The following is a 25,775-nucleotide window of genomic DNA, read 5'->3' on the forward strand; positions in this document are numbered from 1 at the left end:
AAAATAATCACGCTGGGTGGTGGTGGCTCACGCCTTTAATCCCAGCACTTGGGAGGCAGAGGCAAGCAGATCTTTGTGAGTTCGAGGCCAGCCTGGTCTACAAGAGCTAGTTCCAGGACAGGCTCCAAAGCTACAGAGAAATCCTGTCTCAAAAAAACAAAAATCACTCTGAAGCCAATGGACTCAGGCTTTTTACTGGCTAACTTTACATATAAATCAACCCATTTCTAATAATCTGTATATCACCATGTGCCTGGAAATGCTCTGGCATCTTCCTTCTTCCGTGGCTGCTGGCATCTCCCTCAACTCCTCTCTCTCTCTCTCTCTCTCTCTCTCTCTCTCTCTCTCTCTCTCTCCTTGCATTTCTTGCCTACCTATATTCTGTCCTGCCATAGGCCAAAGCAGCTTCTTTATTAACCAATGGTAGCAAACATATTCACAGCACACAGAGGGGAATCCCACATCATTCTGCAATTGTTCTTTAACCACTGAGCCATTCCTCCAGCCTCCCAATATTTAGTCATTTTTATTTTATATGTGTGTTTGTTTCCATATATGTATTGCAACACCTGTATGCAGTGACCACAGAGGCCAGAAGAGGGTGCTGGATCCCCTAGAACTGGAGTTATAGGTGCTTGTGAGCCTCCATGCGGTGGCTGGGAATGGCATCCGGGTCATCTGGAAGAACAACCAATGCTCTTAACTGCCGAGCCATCTCTCCAGGCCCCTACATGGACAATTTTAGAATATTAAAAATAGTTTCAAGGAAGAGGGAAAAATCTATTTCTAATCATGTCACCCAAGTGCATTTTCTAGCGTTTCTCATCAGAGTACACAAAGTTGAATTTCATTCCCTTATGAGCATTTATTTACCAGTGAGTCTGCTTGGTCCTGTGGGAGGCAGTACAGCCGAGAGGACAGAGATGCGCTGTATAGGTGAGTCTGAGCCCTTGTTTACAAAAGGGTAGCTCGGTTGACTGACCTCTCAGCGGTTCTCCTCAGTGGGGTGCTGAAACCACCAGCCTCAACAGTTTCATAAAGATTAGAATGTGCAGACGCCCCACGAGCTCACAGAACACCTGCTTTGGCAAAGCAGGGCAGCCTGTGGGTGGTTTGCCGAGGGGTTGGCTGTGTGCGCTCTCTTCCCTACTGTGAAAGCCAGCGTGAGAGGCACGTGGTTCAGGTGGCTGGGTGTGGCCTCTGCCAGTTTTGCTGCCGTCCCGTTAGAAAGAAGAGCTCAGAATCACCATTGGGAAACAAATTCTGAAGATGAGATGCAAATTTCTAACTAGCTTCCTTCTGTTTTTCAGCATTTCCAGCGAAGGTAAGTTGGCATTCGGAGCTTCTCTGGGGTTTCCCAGAACGGAGACCCTGGAATGAGCGTGAGCGCCAAAGAGAGAGATTCTTGGTAGTCCCAAGACCTCAGCAACCATCTTGCTTTTTCCAGGGGCAGTCTCTGGAGACAGGAATACCATCTGGGGCACCTTGGGTCATGATATCAACTTGACCATCCCTAACTTTCCAGTGACTGATACCGACGACGTGCGATGGGAAAGGGAGAAAATCCTCGTAGCGCAGTCCAAAGGGAAGGCAGGGAAACATTTTCAGCAAACGGAAGCATTCAAGATCATGAAAAATGGAGCCCTGCAAATAAAAACACTGAAGAGAGAGGACCACGGCTTCTATGATGTGATGGTGTATGGTGCAGACGGGAGCAGTAAGCTGCAAAAAGCCTTTGACTTGAGGGTCCTGGGTGAGTCTTCCCTCTCTGAAGTTTCTCGTTTTCAGTCCGGGTGCTATGCAGCAAGTTGGGGAGCAGTGTTTTGGTAACACTCCCTTCCAGCATCTCCGTGTCCCACAGTAAAGACTCCAGTGGGTGGGGTGGTCCTCGAGTCTATCGGCTTCATTCTCTCTTCCGGGTGGCTGTGGGTCTATGCAAAGATTCTCAGGTGAAAGCTGGTATTCGTCAGAAAGAGCAGCGGCTAGCAGAGGAAAAAGGAGGGAACCCTTGGTGGCTGATGGAGGAGTAGCAAGACAGGGTGTCAGAAAGAAGAGGGTGCCCAGGGAGCTGTGAGCCTCTAGTCTGGAGAGCTATGGTCAAGGCAGGGTTCTCTGGAGTGAGAGGGCAGGAGAGGCCTGGGGATGCTGAGCTGAAGGAGCAGCATCTTTCTTTTGAGGCTTCTCAACATCATCGCAGTAAAGGTGAATGGTGATTTTTCCGGCACTTGATCTAAACTATGTGGCTTCGCCTTTGTGTGTGCTGAGGGGGCAGGATACTGAAGGTGGACGTGAGAAGACTTGCTAGAAAGCGTCTACTGTAATCCAAGTGAGGCCAACCAGGGTGGTGGATGGTCTTAATCTTGGTAAGACATGAGAACCAGCAAGAGCCGGGTGGTGGTGGGCAGAAGCAGGTGGGTCTCTGTGAGTGCAAGGCCAGCCTGGTCTTACAAAGTGAGTTCCAGGGTAGCTGGGGCTACACAGAGAAACCTTGTCTTGAAAAACAACTAACAAACAACCAGCAAGAGCACTGTAAGTAGTGAGTAATGCCTGGGCCCCTGGCACAAAGTCTGGGCACCAGTGCCATCCGTAGCTTTCCAACTGCTTCTAGCAAGTGGATGTCGTTGATAACCATTGCTTTGGTCTAAAGGGAGGCTGGAGATGAGGAGAGATGCAGACATACTGGCTGTAGTGTGGGGAGAAAATCAAGGAAGCTTGGGAGAATGAGAAGGAAGAGAAAGAGGCAGCAAATGTCCCTGAAGTTGAGAGCCCAGGAACAAGCAGCAGCTCCCAATAACAGGTGAGCTGAAGGAGTCTGCCCTTTGCCTGCAGAGGAAGCTGAGGAGGCCAGCCAGTCAGGGACCACACAAACATCCTGAGTTTCACACGGGAAATGTCACCAGAGAAAGGGCTCCCCTCGTCCTGCTTGCGGTGCCCCTCCCAATCTGTACTCAGCACCTGGACCTGGCACCAAGCATTCTCCAGGATACACTGTCAGCTCCTCTACGCATGACTCCCTTCCAGACCCTAATCCTGTAACCTCGTCCAGAGAGAGCTTTCCAGAAATGGGGTGGGCCTGAGAACAGCCACCCATCATGGGCACTGAGAATGACCAGTGTCATGACCGCAGGCCACGGTGCTCTAGGGTCCTCTTGTGCTATTGAGCCTCCGTATAGACGCCTGTGTGATAATGGTTCCTGGGGAGAAGCCAGGCGCTTGCTAACCTTCAAGCACCCAGTAATCTTGAGAAGTTATAATTACAAGCTTCTATTCCTCTATAAGGAAACAGAGACCCGCTCAGAAGTGACTTGGCCCTGCTCTCGCTGTTGGACAGAAGCGAAGTCAGGATGCTACCCCAGGGCTTCCTTGACGAGGAGGCTGACATCCCCTCCCGTGCAAGCTCATTCATGGCTTATGATTTACGTCCCACGCAGGCTGCCCAGTTACCACGCACAGTTCAACAGTTTTCCGCCTAGTCACCGAGCTCTGTGGTTATCACCACGGGCAACATTTTGTTTGCCCCCAAAGGAAACCCAGACCCCTTAGACTAAAAACAGTGACTTCATTATTACATGCAAATGCCAGTGCCACACAGTGTCTTGACTCAGCTTGTGGCCCTGTCGTCATTGTATAGCACCCAGAATTGCAAAGTTGTTCTTGGCCCCGACTCTGACTGCCCAGTATGGGTTATGTGTTACATATGTAATGCGTTTGGGGTTAGATGTGTTTAGGATTTGGGGCCTTTTGAAGATTTTGAAGTATTTGCATATATATGTATGCTATATCTTGGAGATAGGGCCCAAATGTAAACATGACATTCATCTATGCTTATATATACACTTCATATGCACTGTTCAAGGTAATTTAATACCGTATCTTAAATAGCGTTGTTCAGGAAACAAGGTCTTATGCTATGAGAATTTCCACTTGTGGTATTGCATTGTGGGCAAAAAGTTTTGCATTTGGAAAGTTTCAGATATTTCTGTCAGGGATGCTTATGAGGCCTGCGATATCCAACAAGGGTTGTGAAGGTGCCTTGTACTCCTGGGCCACCACGCCTGCCTCCTCAGGGCTGAGGTTCCCTCCACTTTGTTTCTCTATGCTCCTAGATTCCTCCTTCCCCTATGAGACACCTAGCTGAAAGGTCAATGCAGGGCATTGGAGAAGGAGATGGTTCTAGAAGCCATATCTAGCCCGGTGGTGGTGATAGACAATCCCAGCACTCTGGAGGCAGAGGCAGGCGGATTTCTGTGAGTTCAAGGCCAATCTGGTCTACAGAGTGAGTTCCAGGACAGCCAGGGCTACACAGAGAAACCCCGTCTTGAAAAACAACAACAACATAGCCGGGCGGTGGTGGCGCACGCCTTTAATCCCAGCACTCGGGAGGCAGAGGCAGGTGGATCTCTGTGAGTTCGATCCCAGCCTGGTCTACAAGAGCTAGTTCCAGGACAGGAACCAAAAACTATGGAGAAACCCTCTCTCGAAAATCAAAAAAAAAAAAAAAAAAAAAGAAAGAAAAAGAAAAAAGAAAAACAACAACAACAAAAACCAAAAAACCAACAAAACAAACAGCAACAGAAAAAGAAGCCCCAGTCCCACCTTGGAGCAGCCTTCAGTTGTTCGTGCTACTTCCCGAGAGCCCCTTTCCAGGGGGACTGTCCGTAAGTCACGCTGCTCGCCACTGGGTTTGCACAAGTAAAATGCTAGTGTGCATATCAAAGCTGGCGCTTTGGCAGCTCAGTCAGGAGCGCCAGCTACAAAGATGGTGGAGCCGTGCATTCACTGATGCCCACGAGAAGGGAATGTAATGATATGATCTCATAGTAAAGGACAGAAGGTGGGTTATAAGGTCACGTGATTCGGGGCCTGGGGCCACAGTGCAGTGGTAGAGCTCTTGCCCTCAACACTGTTCCCTACCTCCAGGTACATAATCTAATTTTAATTTAAAATATTATATTATGATTTGTGCATAGGAAATATTTGATAAAGACATATAACTTAATGTTAATGACCACAGAATTGCAGGTGATCTCCAATTGCCTTGATAGCCTTTTAAAACTTGATTAGCATTTCTTGAAAAGATTGGATGTTGCTAGGAGAATGTTTTTTTCATTCTAGGAGGACGTTTTATTTTCTTTCTAGAAAGATAGGCAAGCATCCCCTGCGAAGCAGCCCCGAGACTACACGCTGCTCTGCTGGATGCTGCTGATGAGACCGTTTCTTTATTCCGAGATACCCAGAATCTCGGGATGGAAAGGAAGCTGCATTTCCGCATGCTCGCGTGCTAGGGCGGAAATGGAATTAGATTGGGGAGGCCCGTGGGGAAGACACGGCCGTCTGAACACTAGAGAGAGAGGAAATCGGAAAAATTCACTGTTGCCGTTTGTAACAAATGGGGACCTCCGAGAGAGTGAGAAGATGACGGGTCTGGGGAAACCAAGCAAGGCAGGAAGGGAAGAGAAGCAGGTGCTCAGGCGGGATGTGGAGAGCTGGGCCCTGGGTCTGACCATACCAACACCAAAGTCGGGGCGTTTCCCCCTGGGAGGGGCAAGGAGTTTGCACTGTGAATGTGAGACCCGCCTCTGGGGACACTCCAGGGCGTGGCCGGAGGTTGTCTGGTTTGAGACAGGTAAGGAATATTTTTCCTGTTTCTTAAAGTTGGGGCCCCACAAGGCCAGAGACTAACTCAGCACCGCGGGCCAGGAATGGCAGAGCCCTCCCTCGTTCTCAGATGTTGCCTTTCTTCTGGTGAGCTTTGGCTTCTTGGACACCCCCTCCCATAAGCACTCCCATCCTGGTCCTCTGTTCCCAGGATGCAGTGGGGCAGTGAGTAGCTAAGGCCATGGGCGTCTCATAGTCATTCCTCCAAGATGGAGCTTCTGGTTGACCTTCCCTACACTCCTGGACTTGGAAAGTCTTTTAGGGTTCTTCTTCTGGCTTGCCATATTTTATAAAACTAATTTTGTTCGTGTATGTGTGTGTGTGTGTGTGTGTGTTTATGGGTCTACTACATGTGTACAGGTGCCCACAGAGGCCAAAAGAGGGATCAGATCTCCTGAAACGAGGTAATCATGAGCCCATCCTGGATTCTGAGGAAACGGGAAACCAGCTCAGGTCCGCTGGAAGAGCAACAAGTGCTCTTAACCACTGAACTGTCTATCTCTGCAGACCCGAGTTGTCATATTTAAGGGAAATCCTAATGCCAGGCCTTGACAGTCAAAAAGCTTTGGGCATGTCACCTGTAAAAGGGAAGGCAAACTTGAGCCATGCTGTTCGGACCAAATGACATCACATGTGTGAAAACAGTTGAGTGTGCAAACAGTGTATAAGCATCAGTTAAGGTACCTCTTTTTTTCATACTTATATCCTGTGTCTGTGAAATTTACCAGAAATAATTTTGTTTAAGATGATCTTTGTTAATTAAATAAAATTATTTTTCCAGAGGATTTCAGTATAATGTTAATGTGAGTTAGTTGGTAGAATGCTTGGCTAACACCCAGGAAAACCAGGGTCTGGTCCCCAGCACATAAAAGCTGCCATACGGCACATGGCTAGAATGCCAGCACTCGGCAGCTGGAGGCAGGAGGATCAGACATTTAAGGACATTCTCAGTTACTGAGTGAGTCTGAGACCAGCCTGCGCTATCTTAAGATGCCGTCACAAAACAAAACAAACTTTTGAACTCCCCTGGAAGCAAACTGATTCAATGTTAATAGGCATATTTATTAAGATTTAAAAAAAAACCACAGCTGTTATACATGGGAGCATAGTTCCATAATTGCTGCTTTTAGGAGGCAGAGGCAGAAGGAAGAAGACTTCTAAGCCAGATTGGCCTACAGGGTGAGATCCGGTATATATATATATATTTCCCAAAATTGCCTAATAAAAATGGAATCTTTCTTTTAGAGAGGGTCTCAAAGCCAGAGATCTCCTGGGAATGTAGCAACACGACGCTGACCTGTAAGGTCAAGGAAGGAACAGACCTTGAACTAAATCTGTATCGAGGAAAGAAATTTCTCACCAGCCTCTCTCAGAAAATCCTAAGCCACAAATGGACCAGCCTGAACGCACCATTCAAGTGCAGTGCAAAAAACAAGGTCAGCGAGGAATCTGTCACGGTGGAGGTCAGCTGTTCAGGTACGGAACGAGCCGAGGTCAGGGTGGCCCAAGTGCACAGGGATGGCCGGCTAGGCCTAGGGCACTATGACAGGTGTCACCTTGGCTGCTCAGTGCTTGGGCTGGGAAGCCGGTGTGGCTCAGGGTGGGAGGTGAAAAGACAAGTATTTCTCCTGGAAACCTTTTGGGGAGATGGGCTCCTGGCTACCTTTTTTGGCAGTCCACCCCACAGATGTGACTTGGCTTGGGACAGGTAAGGAGCCTCCCCTGGAAGGCAGGATGGCTTCCTTGGAAGGAAGAAGAGGGAGACTCTTTCAGGAGGGAGCCTGACCCATGCAAAGCACCTTAGCTAGCTGGGGACCAGAATTCTGACTTCTATTTAAAGCTTTCTCTTTGGAAGGGTTCTTGCTCAGCCCCTGATATGAGGATCTAGGCCTGGGAGGCAGGGCGGGGGAGAACAGAACTGGGGAACAGAGAGGCACACCCTTCCTGCCACCCAGAGAGCAGCTCTGCCTTGTACAGCTTCCAGTCAGCCCTCAACGCCAAAGACCTAATTGATCGCCAGAGCTCGGGCTTGCTACAGCTCCTGAAGGAATTTGTTCTTGTTTTTATTTTCATTTGCTTTGCTTTTTGGGAGAGTCCTGCTATGTAGCCTAGGCTTCCTTCCAACTCGTAGTCATCCTCCTGCCTTGGTCTCCCACTGGGATTACAGGGGGCACCTAACTGTGCCCAGCCCCCAGCAACGGTTTTTGAGGAGAAGCCTAATAGAGTTCACAAGTTCCAGTCTGGAAGCCAGAGATCTAGATGGCAAGTTTTGGTTGCTCTCATTTTAGTTCGTCCGACCCTAACAGAGCACCCTCCCCTCTGTGGGCTTCCGTCTCACGGTCCAAAGAGAACAGCAGCCCTAGAACCAGGGTATTGTATGAGAAGTCCTGGGACCTCCCATCCCCTTGCTCATCACATAGGACTTTGAGCTGCCTCACAACATGGCAGCTCGGTTGTCGGAACAACCTGAACGCATGAGTCGGTGTCTCAGAGCGCAGTGACAGCCTGAACTCAGGAGGGTTGTCCCATCACCTCTGCCATGAGTGACGCTTGTCTCATTTCACCTAGCAGGGAGACATCCGGAGGTGGGGGTCACCGGAGGCAGCGAGAGTCTGCCAGCCGTGCCCAGATGGCATTTCCTCAGCTCTCTCCTACCTCCCTGCCCCCACCCTCCATTTCCCCATCACAAGGGTCTGAGGGGTGAAGCCGCCTCTCCTTGTTTCCAAAACCTTTTTCCTTTTTCTTGGAGGCCCTGAGTTAGAGACACTGGACTTAAGTCAGTGGACCAACAAACGACATTTATTGATCCTAAAAAATTATTTACTGTTTATATGAAATTCAAATTCAACTGGCTGTCCTTGTGCATTTTATCTAGCAACCTCATGCTTCATATTTATTGCAACTAGATCCCTCCAGAATCAAAAGAAGTGTTTATCAATGAGGGAGAGCTTTGGAAGGAGAGGACGCGAGGCTTGGGGGTGCGACGCAAGGTCTGGGGATGCAGGATCGTGCAGGGCCCTTAATCTGTGGTTCAGAGCAGAAGCTGAAACTGGCCCAGGACAAGGCCACCAAGGAGAAAGAGGAATATCTGGGGATGCCCTTGGAGACCCTGAAGGAGATTTAAATATTTCTCCATTCTAAAGGCCAAGGCAGACAGGAGCCTAACTTTGAGTGTGTGCTTAAATTCCTAAGAGAAGGAAGCAGTCTGGCCGAGGTGTAATGCTCCCTCAAATAAATGTAGGCACGCATCTCCCAAGAGGAAGTGAGGGAGGGGAGGATAGTTGGAATGAGACACTGAGGGACCTATGACAAGACCATAGGCACTGATGTCCCCACCAGGAGCACCACCAGGCCCCCAGAGCTGCCCTGGGTAAACTTGAGACCAGATGGTGGAAGGCGTGTCCACTTCCCAAGAGTGTGTGTGTGGGAGGGGGAAGGCACCCCCAAGCCTCCAGAAAAAGGAAAAAGTTTTGGAAACAGGAGAGGCGGCTTCACCCCTCTGGCCCTTGTGATGGGGAAACGGAGGGTGGGGGCAGGGAGGTAGGAGAGAGCTGAGGACCCAAAGGGTGGATGTAGCAGAGATTTACCTTGGACAGGATGCCCTGCCAACTCTGCTCACACCTGGGAACCACTCAGTCACAGAGACTGGCTCTGGCATCCCAGGCCCTTGGCAAGCCCACAGGGCTGGAAGGTCCCTGAGTCCATCCTTGAAGCAGCTTCAGGGATGCTGAGGGATCCCCTGACACCGGCAGTACCCAGAGAGGTTCTCAGCTGGCGGGCGAAGAGAGGGTGAAGGGGGAGACGGGAGGAATAGAAGACCCGCAACCATAGTGTCACAAGCACGGGCTGAAGCTTGCTTGCCCAGGTCTCATCCCTGGTGACTAACATTCACTTCCCAGGGGCTGGCTGGAGCCCTGCCTCTGTGGGGCTGGGCGGGTTCCCGGTCCATTCTCCCCACAGGGCAGTCCTCTGACCGCCTGTTCCAGCTGCTAACTGCTTATTGACTCAACAGAGGCCAGATGGCTTGGCCCCCTCTTGGGAAACAGCTACCAGAAACACCAGAGCAGAGTCTAGCAAGAGCAAGCCCTCACATCTAGGTGTTGTTTTACAGTTTACAAAGCACTTTCCACCCATTATCTGATCTGACTTCTGACAGCTCCTCTGTGATGTAAGTCACAATGTTTCCATTTGACAAAGAAGGAAATAGACTCAGAGAGGTGGAGTATTTTATCAAAGGTCACACAGCTCTTAACCTGGAAGAGCTAAGCTAAGCCCACTGCCCTTAACAACCACGATACCACTTCCCTCTGTTCTTCTTCACTGTTTTGGTGGGTGAAGGAATCAGAACCCCATAAGCCCCTGCTAACCACTGAGTGTCTAGATTGCATTCCTGGACCCAGGGAGAGTCTGGAAGGAAGAAAAGCTGCACATTGAGATTGGAGGACGCTTGACTTGGGGAAAGGTTTTGTTAGGTCCCAGGCAACCTATCTTCCCTCTCTAGAACTTGGATGCTCTGCTCAGAGGGAGGATGGGTGAGGTAGGCTGGCCACGGTCCTCAGCCCTTGCAGATTCACACACTACTCCAGGCTCCGGAAGCTCAGCCTCAGTGAGGTGGAAAGTCCCCTGGAACTCTTTCATTTGTCTGTTGTAGGAAGCTGGGGCAATGAAAGGGCCCCTCTGCTCAAGACCCTCCCTTAGCCATCTTCTCCTCTTGCAGAGAAACGTTTGCATTTCTATGTCATTGTGGGTGCCTGCGCAGGAGGCCTCCTCTTCGTGGTCCTTGGAGCGCTGCTTACTTTCTGTATCTGCAAGAGGAGAAAGCAGAACAGGAGGAGAAAAGGTAAGACCCCCCCCCACACACACACACACTTCTACAGTGAAACTTCTCTCCTGGGAACGTCTCTCCTGCAGTCTGCAAAGGGAAGAAAGAGTCAGAAGGGCAAGGTCGGGGCCAGAGGTTATGGTTGGCTCTGTTGTGCGCTCAGGTTGATTTCTGAAGAACAATCCTTGTGAGTAACAACAGAGGACCTTTGGGAAGCAGTGGTCAGGCTGTGTACCTTCCCAGAATCCACTGGGTGAGGCTGACTTGGTGGAAGGCTAGTGTGGAGATCCTGGAATGGTCTACACATTTCCATAAGGGCAGAGAGATTTCCACCCAAACCCCAAATGTCTTGGCCTTGGATGACTCAAAGCAAGCTCTTGGAATACATATAGAACTATCTCTAGTGAGGAGGCACTCCAGGAGTGGGCCAGTGTAGAGTACCCGTTCAGTGTATGCGAGGCTTCCGGTTCAAGTCCCAGCACTGCAAGAAAATAGAAAGCCAAAATCAGGGTGACGGTCCTTCCTTTCCCGACTGGCTGTTCAGGGAGGATGCTTTCCGGCTGGGAGTATGGCTTCCTGGATGCAAACCTGTCCTGCAGTCTATGAAGCGGGAATTGGTTCTGCCGATCCAAATGCAGGGAGCTGACCGACCACCCATGGGACAGTGTGTCAGGGGCCGTGTCCACATGTCATTGCAGATGCTGGGGGTAAAGACAGCCTTTAGATGTACGTGCTAGTGGGTGGGCAGGTCCCTGGGGTTCTGGGAAATCTGTTTCACACAAGGTTGGGTCCCATCTCTCTAGGTCTGTAGAGTCAGGAATGCTCACAGTAGCGACTTCCAGTACAGCCTATGGGCAGGGTCTGCCCACACCCAGCAGTGACGGCCCCTGGCCCCATGCACTCTAGGTTTGGCTTCCTTTTTCACACCTCACTTCTCAGCGTTGTTCTAGTTCTCCTTTCAAGCCAACACCCCCATCTTGTCATCTTACACACCACTTCCCCAGCCTGGGCCCCAGGTACATATGTCTCTCTTCACTCGGTCCCTTTCATGTTTTATGTCATTCCCAGGTTCTCCAGCTAGTATAGCTTAGTGACTCACAGAGCCCTGGACCGCATGGCTTCCTTATCTCTGCTCAGACTGTCCCCATCCCTCCCTACAAGGTCCATTCTCACGGCCCAGGGATCAGACAACCAAGGTGAACCTCAGATGTCACCCAAGACAAGGCCACCTCTGCCACCAACAGACTAGGAAGAGCAACATGACAATGTCTCCCATGGATAATGTGGCTTGTTCCAGGAGCCAAGTTCAGTGTTCAGATTCACTACCATGCCCCATTTTGTGGTCTTCATGGCAGACATTAGCACAGATGAAGAAGCGAGTTAGCTCACCACCTCTCAGACCTACAGCCCATAGGCTAAAGCTGAATAGGCTGAGGCAAGAAACCCAGCCCTGGAACTTCAAAGAAGTCTTATCTTGCTCTTACATACCCCCCCCCCCCTTTAAACTGGATACTCATGGGCCTGGTTTTCCTCGCCTGCATCCGTGACCTGAGCTGAGTCACTAAGAGACAGTCTTGAAAGAAAGGGAGAGAACATGAAAGGTCCTGGAACAGATGTTTATGCAGCGGTGGATTTTGCTGGAGAGGCTTTACTGGGGCTCTACGGTTGGTCCTGCTCTTCATGAGTGGGAGGCATAGATTGTACCAATGGTACAGCTTCCACAGAGCCAGATTGGCTGGCAAGCTCGGTGTGAGGGCTCAGCATCCAGTCACACCTCTTACCCTCCCACTTCTCACGTGGTTCTTGGCACCTTCTGGTGGTCCCCCACCTTGGCGGGGCCTGGCTCTGAGGACAGTGTTGCTGCGCAGCCTGGCTCTGTCACTTACTGAGGGCAGGGTGGCTGCCTGAGTCAATACTGTGGCTTAGCAGCACCTAACACATAGAGCATGTGGGGAAAGTACGGGACAAATAAGATGCCACCAAGCAGAAAAGCCATCAAGGTCACCTGAGTTAACCACTGTAGATAAAGGGCTACCTGTTGGTCTATATCCAGGGTCTAAGTCTCACCTACAGCTTCCTAAACAGGACCATAGTCACTTTGGGGGGGTGCACCGACGATGGCATAAAGGACATGTTCTGTCATTGGGGGTGTCTTTTTATGTATGTGCTTAGAGCATGCAGGTCACTCAGATGTCAAACCCACTGTGTTTGACTCTGAACCTTTGTGCTCACAATGCATTTACAGTAGCCAGGGCTGTCACCTTGGTGACATCACCATCCGCCCACAGGTGACGCCAAGACAAACGTATTTCTCAAGTCACAAGTCTGTATAAGGAGTCCGTGTACCCCACAGAGAAGCTCCCCCTGACTCCCTGGGGATGGCCTTGAGCACATAGGGACCGGAAGGCCAAGAATGTGGCCTGAAGGGGCCCACCAGTGCCTCCCAAGGCCTTTGGCAGCTGAGTGTTCCCACAGATTTCCTGTGTGGTTTCAAAACCAGTGTAAGAAGACCTACGCGTTCTAAGGCGTGCCTTCCTGGACAGAAGTCACACAAACCAGAAAATCCCAAAGTGTGAGGAGAGGAGCCATCTTTCCCGCCAAATCTCAAGAGGATGGGTCTTGCGTATGAATTTCAGAGGGGCTAGGCCATTTCTTAAGGGTTTGAGTGACTCTTTGGAGGGTGCTCAATTTCCTTCTGAAGTGTAGGTTGTATGACAATCAAATTGAGCAAAAGGTAGCCCTACCCTAGAGACCCCTGCAGAAGAAATATAGCCACTAATGTCCATCATGGCCACTTAGACCTGTCACAGTGGGCTCCAACCTTGTGTTTTGTTGCTTAGCAATCTTGCTGATTATCTTCAGGCAGCATCCAGCCAGAACTCCCGGATCGGGTACTTACTCTACACTTGGTGCCTTAGACACAAAGCTCTCCACCCGGGTGTCCTCCTCCCTCATATTTCCGAGCTCTGAAGGGGCTCCTGATCTCACTGTACCCGTGGGCAGCATTTCTCTCCCCCCTGAAACACCCAGAACTTGCAGAGGGCGGGAGTAACTTCCCTTCTCCTCCTCACAGTTCCTGAAGCATCTGGTTAGATGCCTATCTCAGAAGACATGCTCAGTGGTTGCGTTGTGGGGTGGGGGAGGTGGCTCTGTCACTAAAGTGCTTACTTTGCAAGCATGGGGACCAAAGTTCAGTCTTAGAGAACTCATATTGAGAAGGCAAGGTGGGACCTGTAGTCCCAGGAGCAGAGAGAGGTGGTGGCTCTCTGCCTAGCCAGCCTAGCCTCCCTGGTAAGTTGTAGGCCAGAGGGAAAAAGAGAGAGAGAGACAGAGAGAGACAGAGAGAGAGAGAGAGAGACAGAGAGAGAGAGAGAGAGAGGCAGAGAGAGACGGAGGGACGGAGGGAGGGAGGGAGGGAGGGAGGGAGGGAGGGAGGGAGGGAGGGAAGAAAGGAAAAAGAGAGAGATCTTATCTTAAAAACAAGAAAGGTGGACAGTATCTGAGGAATGGCATCAGAGGTTATTCCTTGGCACACATATGTATGCTTATCTGTACACATATGTACACATGCACATGTGTGCACACACACACACATGCACTTATGTTGCTCACATACTGCCATTGTCTTGCTGTCACAGATGAGGAGCTGGAGATAAAACCCCCCAGAACGAGCACCATGGAAAAGGGCCCGAAGCCATACCTAACCCCAGCCGCAGCAGCTCAGAATCCAGTGACTTCCCAAGCTCCTCCTCCACCTGGCCATCATCTGCAGACAGCTGGCCAACGTCCCTTGCCTCCGACCCACCGTACCCGTGAGCACCAGCAGAGGAAGAGACCTCCTCCATCAGGCACACAGATTCACCAACAGAAAGGCCCTCCCTTGCCCAGACCTCGAGTTCAACCAAAACCTCCCAGTAGGGATGGAGAAGACGCTCCGTTGCCACCCCCTAGTTAGAAAGGCATGTTTCCCATGAAAAGCTGTGTGTATGTCTCTTCTCCCAGGGTGCAGGCTCACTCTTCCATTGTGTTATATGAGTAGAACCCAAACGCCTCCCAAGACTTGCAGGGCATAGTCAAGTGGTACCTTCTAGTTCAGCCACACCACCATGTGGTCTATCCAGCCTTTGGAATCTGCAACCTCTTCTTAGATCTGTCATATCAGGAACAGACAGACAATAAAGATGCAGATGTAAGGATGCTAAATGAGCAGCCTAAAGGCTTCCTCTCAGGTTCTGTGCCCATGTGAGCCACCACATGGCCACTGGCTCATGTCTTACAGGCAGCCTACCTGAGCAGAGGCTCTCAAGCTCCCTGGGTATTCCGATGGACACTGGTCACTTCCCTTGAGTTGGAAAAAAATTTGATTTGCTACAGTGTCTACTTACTTTAGACAGGGACCCGGGTCTGGGAGGGGAAGCTACAGAATGAGAAAGAGGCTAGCTGGGGTGGCAATGGCTTCAAATCTGAATCACTCGGTCACTGGAAGCATGTGAATCCCCATCTGAATGACCAGAACTGACCCCTACATGTAAACTGCAAAGGGAGTCCGGTATCCCACATAGACACCTCCGTGCCCACACTTCAACAACAGGTGCCCATGGAGTCTCACTTCCTTGATCAAATGGGGTCACAATGGTGTGTGACTTTATCAGTGAAAAGGGGGGAGGGTCTTTGAATATTGGAGACCTCAGGAGTCCATCAGGCAGCAAGCCTAAGGGCAGGCTAGGAGGTCCAGTCCTAAGTGCTGCAGGTGACCCTTGTGATCTGGGCAGACCAGGAATGGCAGATGCACCTTTGGATAACCAGGGAGAAAAGCATTCAATTGGTTTTCAAAAGGAAACCGACCTGCTAGAGGCACCTGCTTTGCAACATAGGCGGCATGCCTGTGGCCCAGTCTGCCCCCTTCTCCTTGGTTTCCTAGGCCTGGTAAGCCTGGGTAAGCACTGGCAGGAAGCTCTGGGGGTAAACCACAAAGACTGAGTATACTTGGGACTTCCTGCAAGGGCTCGGCTGCGTTTTCCTTTGAATCTGGGCGTCTTTTGTTTAGAACCCAGTGTCCTTGTAATGTCAAACATTGGTTTCAGCTGCAAGTAGTCATCACAGGATCTACTAGGAGGAGAGGAGAGGGTCTCTGGCCTGAGACCTTTTCTCTTCAGCGTCTCTGTCCCAAGCAATGGACTCAGTCAGAGTCCATTGGCCATCCTGATACACCAGCTTCTATCTCTATCCCTCCATCCCTTCCATATCAGTTCCCTACCTTTCTTCTGCTGTCCTGTAGTATTATGGACAACACAGGACACATCTAACATGCAACTGTTGGGTTCTTCACTGATCATTTATTCATTCATTCATTTGATGGTCATTGACCTCTCCAGGGATGCTGTGCTAGAGCCTGTGTGAGACACGAGACACAAAGTGAGCAATGACATCTGTGTACCCAGGCAGCTCAAGAGGCAGCGTGGTCAGTGGACCAACGACAACACAAATGGAGCGTGGGGTGGCGAATACACATCAGAGGCAAGCAAGGGAGCTCAAGAAAGGACTTTGATTGAGGATTGGGTCATTAAACTGGGGTGGCACAGGATTTTCCAGGAAGAGGTAACATTTGAGTTGGATTAACAGGTAACTAAGCTAATAGATGCTAACAGATTGGACATGGAGATGCAGAATAACCCACAGAGAGGCAACAGCTATTGCTTATTACAAGTTCCATATTCATTTCCAACGGTCATGTTTTGCCAAATTGAAAGATTGTATGAATTTTTCCTGGGGACACGTGAATGTCTGCTCGCTCCAGGCAGGGCAACCACAACAGACCACGGTATGACTCCATCAAAGTCCATCCTGGCAAATCAGGGAGTTTATTGAACTTACTTACAGAACATGGGAAGGATTGCTTACTGGAACGTGAGTGGCTCCAAAGACATTGCTAGTCTCACTCTAACATAGATGAGGACTCCCCTACAGCTGCATAGATAATCTCCAACTTAAGTAAACCTTCTACATTATATATACACACACACATAGATACATACAAACATATATGTATTCGTATATTATAGTATATGTATATATCACACACATATATACATATATATGCACATATATGTACACATGGTGTAGGAGGTCCTCCTGTATTTGTGTTGCTTTCATTGGTTAATAAAGAAAATGCTTTGGGCCTGGTGATAGGGCAGAACTTAGGTAGGCGGGGAAACAGAACTGAATTCTGGGAGAAGGAAAGTAGGGTGAGAGAGGCGCCATGGAGATGCCAGGTCAGACTTGCTAAATCTTTCCTGGTAAGCCACAACCTCGTGGTGAACACAGATGAATAGAAATGGCTTAAATTAAGATGTAAGAATTAGCCAATAAGAAGTTATAGCTAATGGTCCAGGCAGTGTTTAAATGAATAGTTTCTGTGTGATTATTTCAGGTGTAAGCAACCAGGGTGACCCAGACCAAAAGCAGGCCCTCTCTCCTTCAACACACACACACACACACACACACACACACACACACACACACTCTATCATCAAACCCAGAGCTTGGTAGAACTATGCACAACTGGGCGGATGGTGCGGGATGGTGTGGCTGAGATCTCAGGTGAGAGTATGACGACTCTTGCCATTCTTTCTTCTATAAGGGGAGGCCAATCAACAGCAGTGGAAATAACCTGTATTGTTTTGGGGTCCTCCTCCCTGGGCTTGGGGTTTTACATTAGCCACCTATAGCTTTTGGGAGCATCTTTTTCACCCACACAGGGGACCTTCTGCCCATTCTCTAACCATTGATCTAACATCGACAAGCCCAGGGTGTTGTGGGATTTTCATCCTCACCTTGATAAAGTGTCTTCTATGCCTATCTCAACCATAAAGCTCCTAAGAATGCCACAGCTATGCCTGGCCCTTATACCATTGTAAGCTGGTTTCCCAGCCTTGCTCTCTTAGGTTTCAGATGACTTTCTAAGTCTGTAAAACACTTAGACGTTGACATCGTAGCATCATGTAGTGAAGCATTTTTAGACAGGGTGACAGATCCCCAAAGACTACCACCATCCATCCCAACGAGCACCAACCAGTTGGTCTCAGGAGCCGGAAGTTAAGGAGACACCAAAGGAAGAGGTTGGTGAGATTCAATACAGCATGAGAAGATTTTATTTTCTGTCTGAAAAGATCATTGTTGGGCACAGTGGCATGGATGGGAGGCACTACGCTAGGTAGTTCTCTACAATTTCTATGAATAGTTAAGCTTTTTCATCCTGAAAATCTTCCATGGGTATCTCCAAGTATCTGCTCCAATGCCATGGCCATCGTAGGGCCAGTACAAACTGGTTGGTTTGGCCCAGAGTAAAGGAGGTGGGTGCTTTGCCACATATCTAACTTGTACTTCCTTACTTTCAGGTCCCCCAGCTGTAATAAATGGCAAACCAACACCTCCATCTCACCTACCCTTTATTCAGTTTGCCCAGGAAACCAAAGGCTAGGTCAGAATAGCATCCACACATCTTTTATAATTCAGCCCTTATATGAACAATTTCTCTGGGTGCACAGCTCAGCCTGCACGGTTTTCTTATCTCCCACAACAAAGGCAATACAACTTCCGGGAGCGTCCATAGGATCCTCCTTCATGTATGCCATTGTAAGACACTGTAGTATAATCTCTGGTTTATCAGCTATTCTCAGGATGTCCTTGTTCTTCCTGGACTGGCCACATTCACCAAAGAGACACACCATCTGGTGGTTTGAATGGAAATGGCCCTCATAGGTTCCTATATGCATGCTTAGTCAGCAGCTGGTAAACTGCTTGGAAGGATTAGGTGTTGTGGAATATTAATTTAAGTAGGCAAAGGTGTATTACATTTGTTTATGCTGCAGAGTGTTTCTTTATGCGAAGGTGTGTTACATTTGTTTATGCTGCAGAGTGTTTCTTTAACTATGCGAAGGTGTGTTACATTTGTTTATGTTGCCTTTGTTGATAATGTAAAGATGTGTTGCGTTTGTTTATGCTGCATTTGTTGAATTATGTAAAGAGGTGTTGCTGTTTCACCTTGCCTGCCTAAGACATCTGATTGGTCTAATAAAGAGCTGACTGACCAATAGCTAGGCAGAGAAAGGCTAGGCAGGACTGGTGGGCAGAGAGAGAAATAAGTAGGAGGAGAAATCTAGGCTTGAGGGAGAGGAAGGAGAAGAGAATGAAGGAGAAAGAGATGGACATGTAGCACTAATTCTAATTGGTTTTTTATGGGAGTCAGATATTAAGGGGTGAAAGCTGAAAGATCAGGGAAGCAGAGCAGCCAGCCACTAGTCCTTACCTCTACCAAATCATCAGACTGAATGGGGCATCCTGTGTCTAGAAGTCCTCAGACTGAATGCACTGAGCTCCTGTCTCCTCCCACCTTATATTCTCTCCACCCAGTCTTATCACTCTTGCCACCCTCCTAGTATTGGGGTTAAGGGCATGGGATCCCAAGTGCTTGGATCAAAGGTATGGACTCTATTTCTCTTTTAGACTGATTTAATCTCATGTAGCCCATGGTGACCCTTGAACTCACAGAGATCCAACTGCCTCTTCTCCTGAGTGGTGGGATTAAAGGTGTGTGCCAGAACTGCCTGACTTCTATGGCTAACTAGTATGGCTACCTTTGCACTCTGATCTTCAGGCAAGCCTTATTTGTTACAGCACAAACAAAATACCACTGAAGGGACACACCCAGGGCCAGAAGAGAACAAGGGAGAAAGAGAGGGACACACCCTGGCCAGAAGCCAGGCAGTTGCCAGTCAGGAGTGGAGACAGTAGAAAAGTAAGATATACAGAAAGAAAGAAAAAGAAAAAAGAAGAAAGAAAGAAAGGTAAAAAGTGTGAGGTAAAATGCAGATAAAGAGAAACAGATTAAAATAAGAGCTAAGCTAAGGCTGAGCATTCATAACAAATAAGAAGTCTCCATGTCATGATTTGGGAGCTGGTTAGTGGCTCAAAAGAAAAAGCCTGCTACAATTAGGAGGTGTGGCCTTGTTGGAGGAGGTGTGTCCTGGGGGTGGGCTTTGAGGTTTCCAAAGCCTGCACCAGGCCCAGTCTCTCTCTCTCTCTCTCTCTCTCTCTCTCTCTCTCTCTCTCTCTCTCCTCTCCCTCTCCCTCTCCCTCTCTCCCTCTCCCTCTCCCTCTCCCTCTCCCTCTCCCTCTCCCTCTCCCTCTCCCCCCCTCTCTCTCCTGAGCATCAGGATGGTAAAGCTCGCAGCTACTTCTCCAGTAGCAGGCCCACCTGTGTGCTGCAATGCTTCACACTGGGATGATAAGGGAGTAAGTTTCCGAAATTGTAATCAAGTCCCCTAATGCTCATCACATGGAGAAATGGATAAAATTCTCTATTAGAGGCATTAAAAGCTGAAGACCTCTGTGAGTCCACCTCACAAAGCCTTTACCGAGCCACTGGCCTGTTGTCACTTCCCTGCCCTGTAAGCAGGGTGACCCTGATAATGTGTCTGGGCCTCACTCTTCAAGCATCCTGCTGCTTCGTCACAGCTGCAGAGAATTAGGGTCAAGGGCAGGTCTGATTTGCTTCAGCCAACCTGCCTATTTGGGGCATCACCACCCATTCATCCTGGTCAGAGTGGACAAGGGGGAAGCATTTGCAGCAATTAGAAGTGGGTAATCATCTTCATGGATTCAAGCAAATGCTCAGCCAATCCTAGGGAATCAAAGGAACCAGCCTTGCTAAGCCCAGACATAAGCTACAGTAAAGAGAGCAGGGGAAACCATAGCAATACCATCTGGGGAACTGGAGAAAACACATGAAGACCAGTAGCTGACTAGGAGACTCTAAAAGTTGAATCAACACTGCCTTAGCTACTTTTCAATTGCTGTGAGGATACACCAGGACCAAGGCAACGTATAAAAGTAAGCATTATTTTGAGGAGCACAGTTCCAGAGGGTGAGAGTCCATGGTTGTTTATGGCAGGAAGCAGGGCAGCAGGCTGGCAGGCATTGTCCTGGAGCAGTAGCTGAGAGCTTCCCATCTAATTCATGAACATGAGGCAGATGGACTTAATGGGAACAGAATGGGCCTTTTGAAACCACAAAGCTACACCCAGTGGCGCACCTCCTTCAACAAGGACACACCTCCTAATCCTTCCCAAACAGTTCCACCAACTCAGATCAAGTATTGGAACATATTAGCCAATGGCGGCCATTTTCACCCAAACTCCCACAAATACGAAGGCAGTAAGTTAGTAATAAGCCTGAGCAAATAGGCCAAAGAGTTTATAATTAATATAAGCCTCTGTGTGTTTATTTGGGACTAAATGGCTGTGAGACTGGGCGGTACAAAAACTTCTGTCTACATCTAGATGTGTAGGAGATACCAGTGAGATATTGAGGAGGTTGTGTGTACAGTGTGGAGGAGAGATAAAGATCCACGTGGCAAAATGTAGATTAGTAAAAACAGGTTAATTTATATTATAAGAGCTAGTTGAAAGCAAGCCTAAGCTAAGGCCAAGCATTCATAATTAATAATAAGTCTCTGTGTTATTATTTGGGGGCTGGCGGTCCAAAGAAAGTCTCTCAAGGAAGTCCAACTGCAATGGAAGGATACAATTTCCACATTAAAAGGTCTTACTAAAGTCTTATTATTTCTGGCCTCTCAAGTATGAAGCTAGAAGTCTCTATTGCACTCTAACAACTAAAACACTGAACGAATTGAGAGTTCAGGCAGTATGACAGTGCACTCCTGTTCTCTCTGCCTCAGGAAGGCTCAGGCTGGAAGATCATGAGTTCCTGGCCAACCCAGGTTACTTAGTGTGACTTGTCTCAATAAATACATAAGTATACAAATATTTTTTTAAAAATTAAAAGAAATAACAGGAAAGGAATTTCAGCCACTCTTCCAAGAGATGGGGCCACAAAGCAGGTGTACATGAGTTGGAGATGCAGAGAACTCCTGTCTGCCACAGTAAAATCCCGAGCCCAGGCACAGCTCCAGGGTTACCCACTCAAAACATGTCCTCAAACTTCTGTGAACTTATCTCCATGAGTCTGAGCAGCAGGCTCTCAGAGATATTTGAAGGGAAAACAAATCTCAAACATCTTGCAGAAAGAGAGAAACAAATCATCTTTAAAAAATATAGAATACTGTGTTTTTCAAACCAATATCTTCCTTCTGGAGAGACAAACAAGATCCCACTGTGCAGGGATTTGCTCTTAGTATAGCTGATCTGAACAAAAGAAGACATCTGATTTGAGCCCACACCATACATCTGTCCACTCAAAATGGGGTAAGAGAATGAGAAACACACGTGAGATTCACAGTCCAGAGGAAGGGGCTCATTAAGAGACAATATCATTGGGATTTCTGTAGACTACTTCCTCTCCCCACATGACCTACCGCTGCCTGACTCAAATTCTATTAACAATCGTTCTGTTTACCCAGGAGATCATGCATGACTATCAAGGGAACATTATAAGGGTGAGCTACATGGCTCAGTAGGTAGAAGCACTTGCCATGCAAACTTGACGACCCAAGTTCAATCCCCAGAATCCACAGGATAAGATGAGGATCAATTTGTGAAGGTCATCTTCTGAACTCCACATGGGTAACTGTAACATTCTGTGTCTGCATTCAGACACAGAGACACACACACATACACACACATACACACACACACACACACACATTTAAATATGAAAACACTGTAAGATATGCCAATACTAAAAAGCAAAACAAACCACCAACTTTAATCAGTGGTGGTCAGATAGGATGCGGGGTGTTTTTACAACATTCTTTTATCTGTTGAGACTTGCTTTGTGTCCTAACACTTGGTCAGTTTTGAAGAAATTTCCATGAACTGCTGAGGAGAATGCCTAATCTTCTGTGTTAGGATAAAATGTTCTGTAGATATTGGTTTGTTCCATTTGATTTATGACATTATTTAACTCCAGGGTTTCTCTGTTGAGTTTTTATCTGAATGACCTATCTATTGGTGAGAGTGAAATCTTCCGTTATCACTATTGAGGGTCAATATGCAATTTTAGATACAGTATTATTTTGTTGTTTTTTTAATGAACTTGGGTGTGCTTATATTTGCACATAAATATTTTGAGTAGTAATTTCATGATGGATTTTTCCTTTGAATAGGAGGCAAGGTCTTTATCCATCTCTTTTGATTAATTTTGGTTTGAAGTCTCTTTGGCCAGATATTAACGTGGTTACATCTGCTTGCTTGGAAATCTTTTTTCATCCTTTTACCCTGAGGTGATCCTTAGTGTTAAAGTGTGTTTCTTGGATGCAGCAGAAAGATGGACCTTGCTTTCTAATCCAATATGTTATTCTGTGTCTTTCAATTGGTGAACCAAGACCATTAACATTGAGAGTTATCAATGAGAAGTGTGTATAATTACTGTTATTTTGTTGTTACTGTGTCTCTTTCCTCCTATCTGATTTACTATTTGGGGATTATTTATTCCATGTGTCTTCTTAGTTGTAGTTAGTGTTTTCTGTAGAGCTGGATTAGTAGATGGAAATTGCTTAAATTTTGGCTTTATTGTTTTTCTTTCTCTGTCAATTGCGACTGGCAGTTTTGCTGGGTATAGTAGTCTGGGCCAGTATTCATGGTCTCTAGAGTTTGCAGAACATCTATTTGGGCCCTTCTGGCTTTTTGACTCTTCATTTAGAAGTCAGGTGTTATTCTAATGAGCCGACCTTTATATGCGACTTGGTCTTTTTCCCTTGTAACTTCATATTATATTTACTATTTAATATTATTTAATAATATTAAATATTTAATATTATTTAATAATATTTAATATTCTTTCTTTGTTCTGTACATTTAATGCTTTGATTAATATACGGCATTGGTACTTTCTTCTCTGGTCCAGTCTATTTGGTGTTCTAGATGCTTCTTGCAGCATGATAGACACCTCCTTTAGAATGGGGAAATTTTCATCTGTGATTTTGTTAAAAAATATTTTCCGTGCCTATGACTTCTGTTTCTTCTCTTTCCTCCTTTCCTATTATTGGTAGGTTTATTCTTTTCATATTTAATGGATATTTTTAGATCTGTCATTTTCTTTGACTGAGCCATTCATTTCTTCTATCTTGTCTTCATCACCTGAAATTCTCTCTCCCGTGTCTTTTACTTTGCTGGTGAGACTTATCTCTGATGATTTTTGTTTTGTTTTGTTTTTACATCGCAAGTTTTTCATTTCAGTTTTATATCTGTTTTGTTTCCTTTAGTGTATCCTCCTTTGTTAAAATCTCCTTTCATGTCTTGAATTGTTTTCATTTCTCATTATTTCATTCTACTGTTTGTGTTTTCATGGTCTTCATTAAGACATTCATTCATATCCTCTTTCAGGTCTTTAAACAAATTCATAACTGCGATTTGAGGTTCTTGTCTTGTGTGTCTGCTAAATTGCATTTCTCAGCGCCTATTGCAATAGGGTTACGGGCATCTGGGGGAGGCACATTGTCTTGGCTTTTCATGTTTATGTTTTCACATCTAAATCTACATACCTGGAGTTATGATGTTTGTGGTGTTTCTTATTGTAGATCTCTGGTATGGTCTTTGTTGCCTGGGTATTCTCTTCTTTGTTGCTGTTGCTCATTCTAGATCCTAGGTAAGTGCGGTGGCTGTGGGGTCCTTGGTAAAAAGTACTCCTGTAGGTCAGTGGGTGACACAGACGAATGGAGAGGAGATAGGAGAAAGGTTAGGTTGCCTATAGGATAGATAGAAAAGCCTGGAATGCCCCCAGAGGGGATAGGGTAGTACAAAACATAGGATGGAATGATCTGGCATTGGCTGGTGAGTTGACTGTGAGAACCCAGACCCTACCGGGTGTAATTATTAACCACAAGCAACAAAACTGTCTCTCGCCCTGCATGAGGCTGTAACCGCAGGTTCTGCCAACTGGGCACGCTGTTGTACCTGTAGGTGTGCCTACTTAGAAAACTTCCTTTGTAGCTTGCAAAACTGCTTGTGCTTCCGATGAGAGAGATATAGATCAAGATGGTAATGGCTGCCAGTGGGAGAGCTGGGAGATGGAAGGGGAAAGAAGCAAGGAAAAAAAACTAGTAATTACTGTAACCATTTTTAGAAGCTTAAGAAGTAAAAATGCAAACTGTCGAAACTGTATAAATAAGGAAGGCTCAGAATATCCCAACCACTTGTTCGAACAAAAATAGGTGGTCACAATCTCTTCTTGGTGCTAACTTCACACATCTGTCCCAGGTCATTGAACCCATCTAGAGCAAGACTGTCAGCAATAGGAGGCTGGAATTAAATTACTTTATCATTACGAAGAAATCATGTCACTCACTAAGTGGTATAGTATTATTTGAAAGTAGACTTGGACTTTCTATGACTATATACTGTAAACTATAATATAATATAATCATTGTAAAGCCAAAGTAAAATGTTAGGCTAAGGAAGGAGAGAGAGCAACGTAATCCTACATGGCGTGATTAAACCCAAACAGGCGGACGATAACAAAAGACAAGAGCAAAAACAAACACTAGAAAAGGGTTTTCCATGTGAAGTTGAGTATTGTTCTTTCCAGGTCTGGGAAGAATTTTGCTGGGAGACTGATGGGCATTTCACTGAATCTGTACATTGCTTTTGGTAAGATTGCCATTTTTACTATGTTAATTCTACCTACCCAAGAGCATGGGAGATCTTTCCACTTTCTGGTGTCTTCTTCAATTTCTTTCTTCAAAATCTTAAAGTTCTTGTCATACAGGTCTTCCACTTGTTTGGGTAGAGTTACCCCCAAGATATTTTGTTAGTTGTGGCTTTTTTGGAAGGGTGATGTTTCTCTGATTTCTTTCTCAGCCGATTTATCATCTGTACAAAGGAGGGCAAGGGATTTTTTTTTTCAAGTTAATCTTGTATCCTGCTACATTACTGGAGGTGTTTGTGAGTTGTAGACGTGCCTTGGTAGAATTTTTGGGGTCACTTATGTAAACTATCATATCATCAGCAAATAGTGAGAGTGTGACTTCTTCTTTTCTGATTTGTATCCCCTTGATTTCCTTCTGTTGTTTTATTGCTCTAGCTAGGACTTCAGTACTATACTGAGTAGCTATGGAGACAGTGTACAATCTTGTTTCTGATTTCCGTGGGATCACTTTGATTTTCTCTCCATTTAGTTTGATGTTGGAGGTTGACTTGCTGTTACTGCCTTTATTATGTTTATGTATGTTACTTGTATCTCTGTTCTCTCCAAAACTTATCATGAATGGGTGTTGAATTTTGTCAAAGGATTTTTCAGCATCTAATGAGATTATTATGTGTTTTTTTTCCAGTTTGTT

The 25,775-nt window shown here is 47.0% G+C and overlaps 1 protein-coding gene across 2 annotated transcripts; it reads left to right on the forward strand.

Annotated features, from left to right (window-relative positions):
* Window positions 1–1,140: 1,140 nt before the first annotated feature.
* Window positions 1,141–19,479, forward strand: Cd2 (CD2 molecule). Of its 2 annotated transcripts, none has more exons than XM_075981784.1 (5): window positions 1,141–1,324; window positions 1,526–1,753; window positions 6,904–7,134; window positions 10,376–10,498; window positions 14,119–19,479. In XM_075981784.1, the coding sequence occupies exons 1-5, from the start codon at window positions 1,270–1,272 to the stop codon at window positions 14,433–14,435; spliced, it is 954 nt and encodes a 317-aa protein (XP_075837899.1). In that variant the 5' UTR covers window positions 1,141–1,269; the 3' UTR covers window positions 14,436–19,479. The 2 variants fall into 2 exon arrangements, with proteins under 2 accessions (XP_075837899.1, XP_075837898.1); XM_075981783.1 differs by having other exon boundaries at window positions 1,144–1,324; window positions 1,448–1,753.
* The last annotated feature ends 6,296 nt before the right edge of the window (window positions 19,480–25,775 follow it).

This window comes from Microtus pennsylvanicus, chromosome 7, assembly GCF_037038515.1.
Source record: "Microtus pennsylvanicus isolate mMicPen1 chromosome 7, mMicPen1.hap1, whole genome shotgun sequence".
NCBI classification, from domain to species: domain Eukaryota; kingdom Metazoa; phylum Chordata; class Mammalia; order Rodentia; family Cricetidae; genus Microtus; species Microtus pennsylvanicus.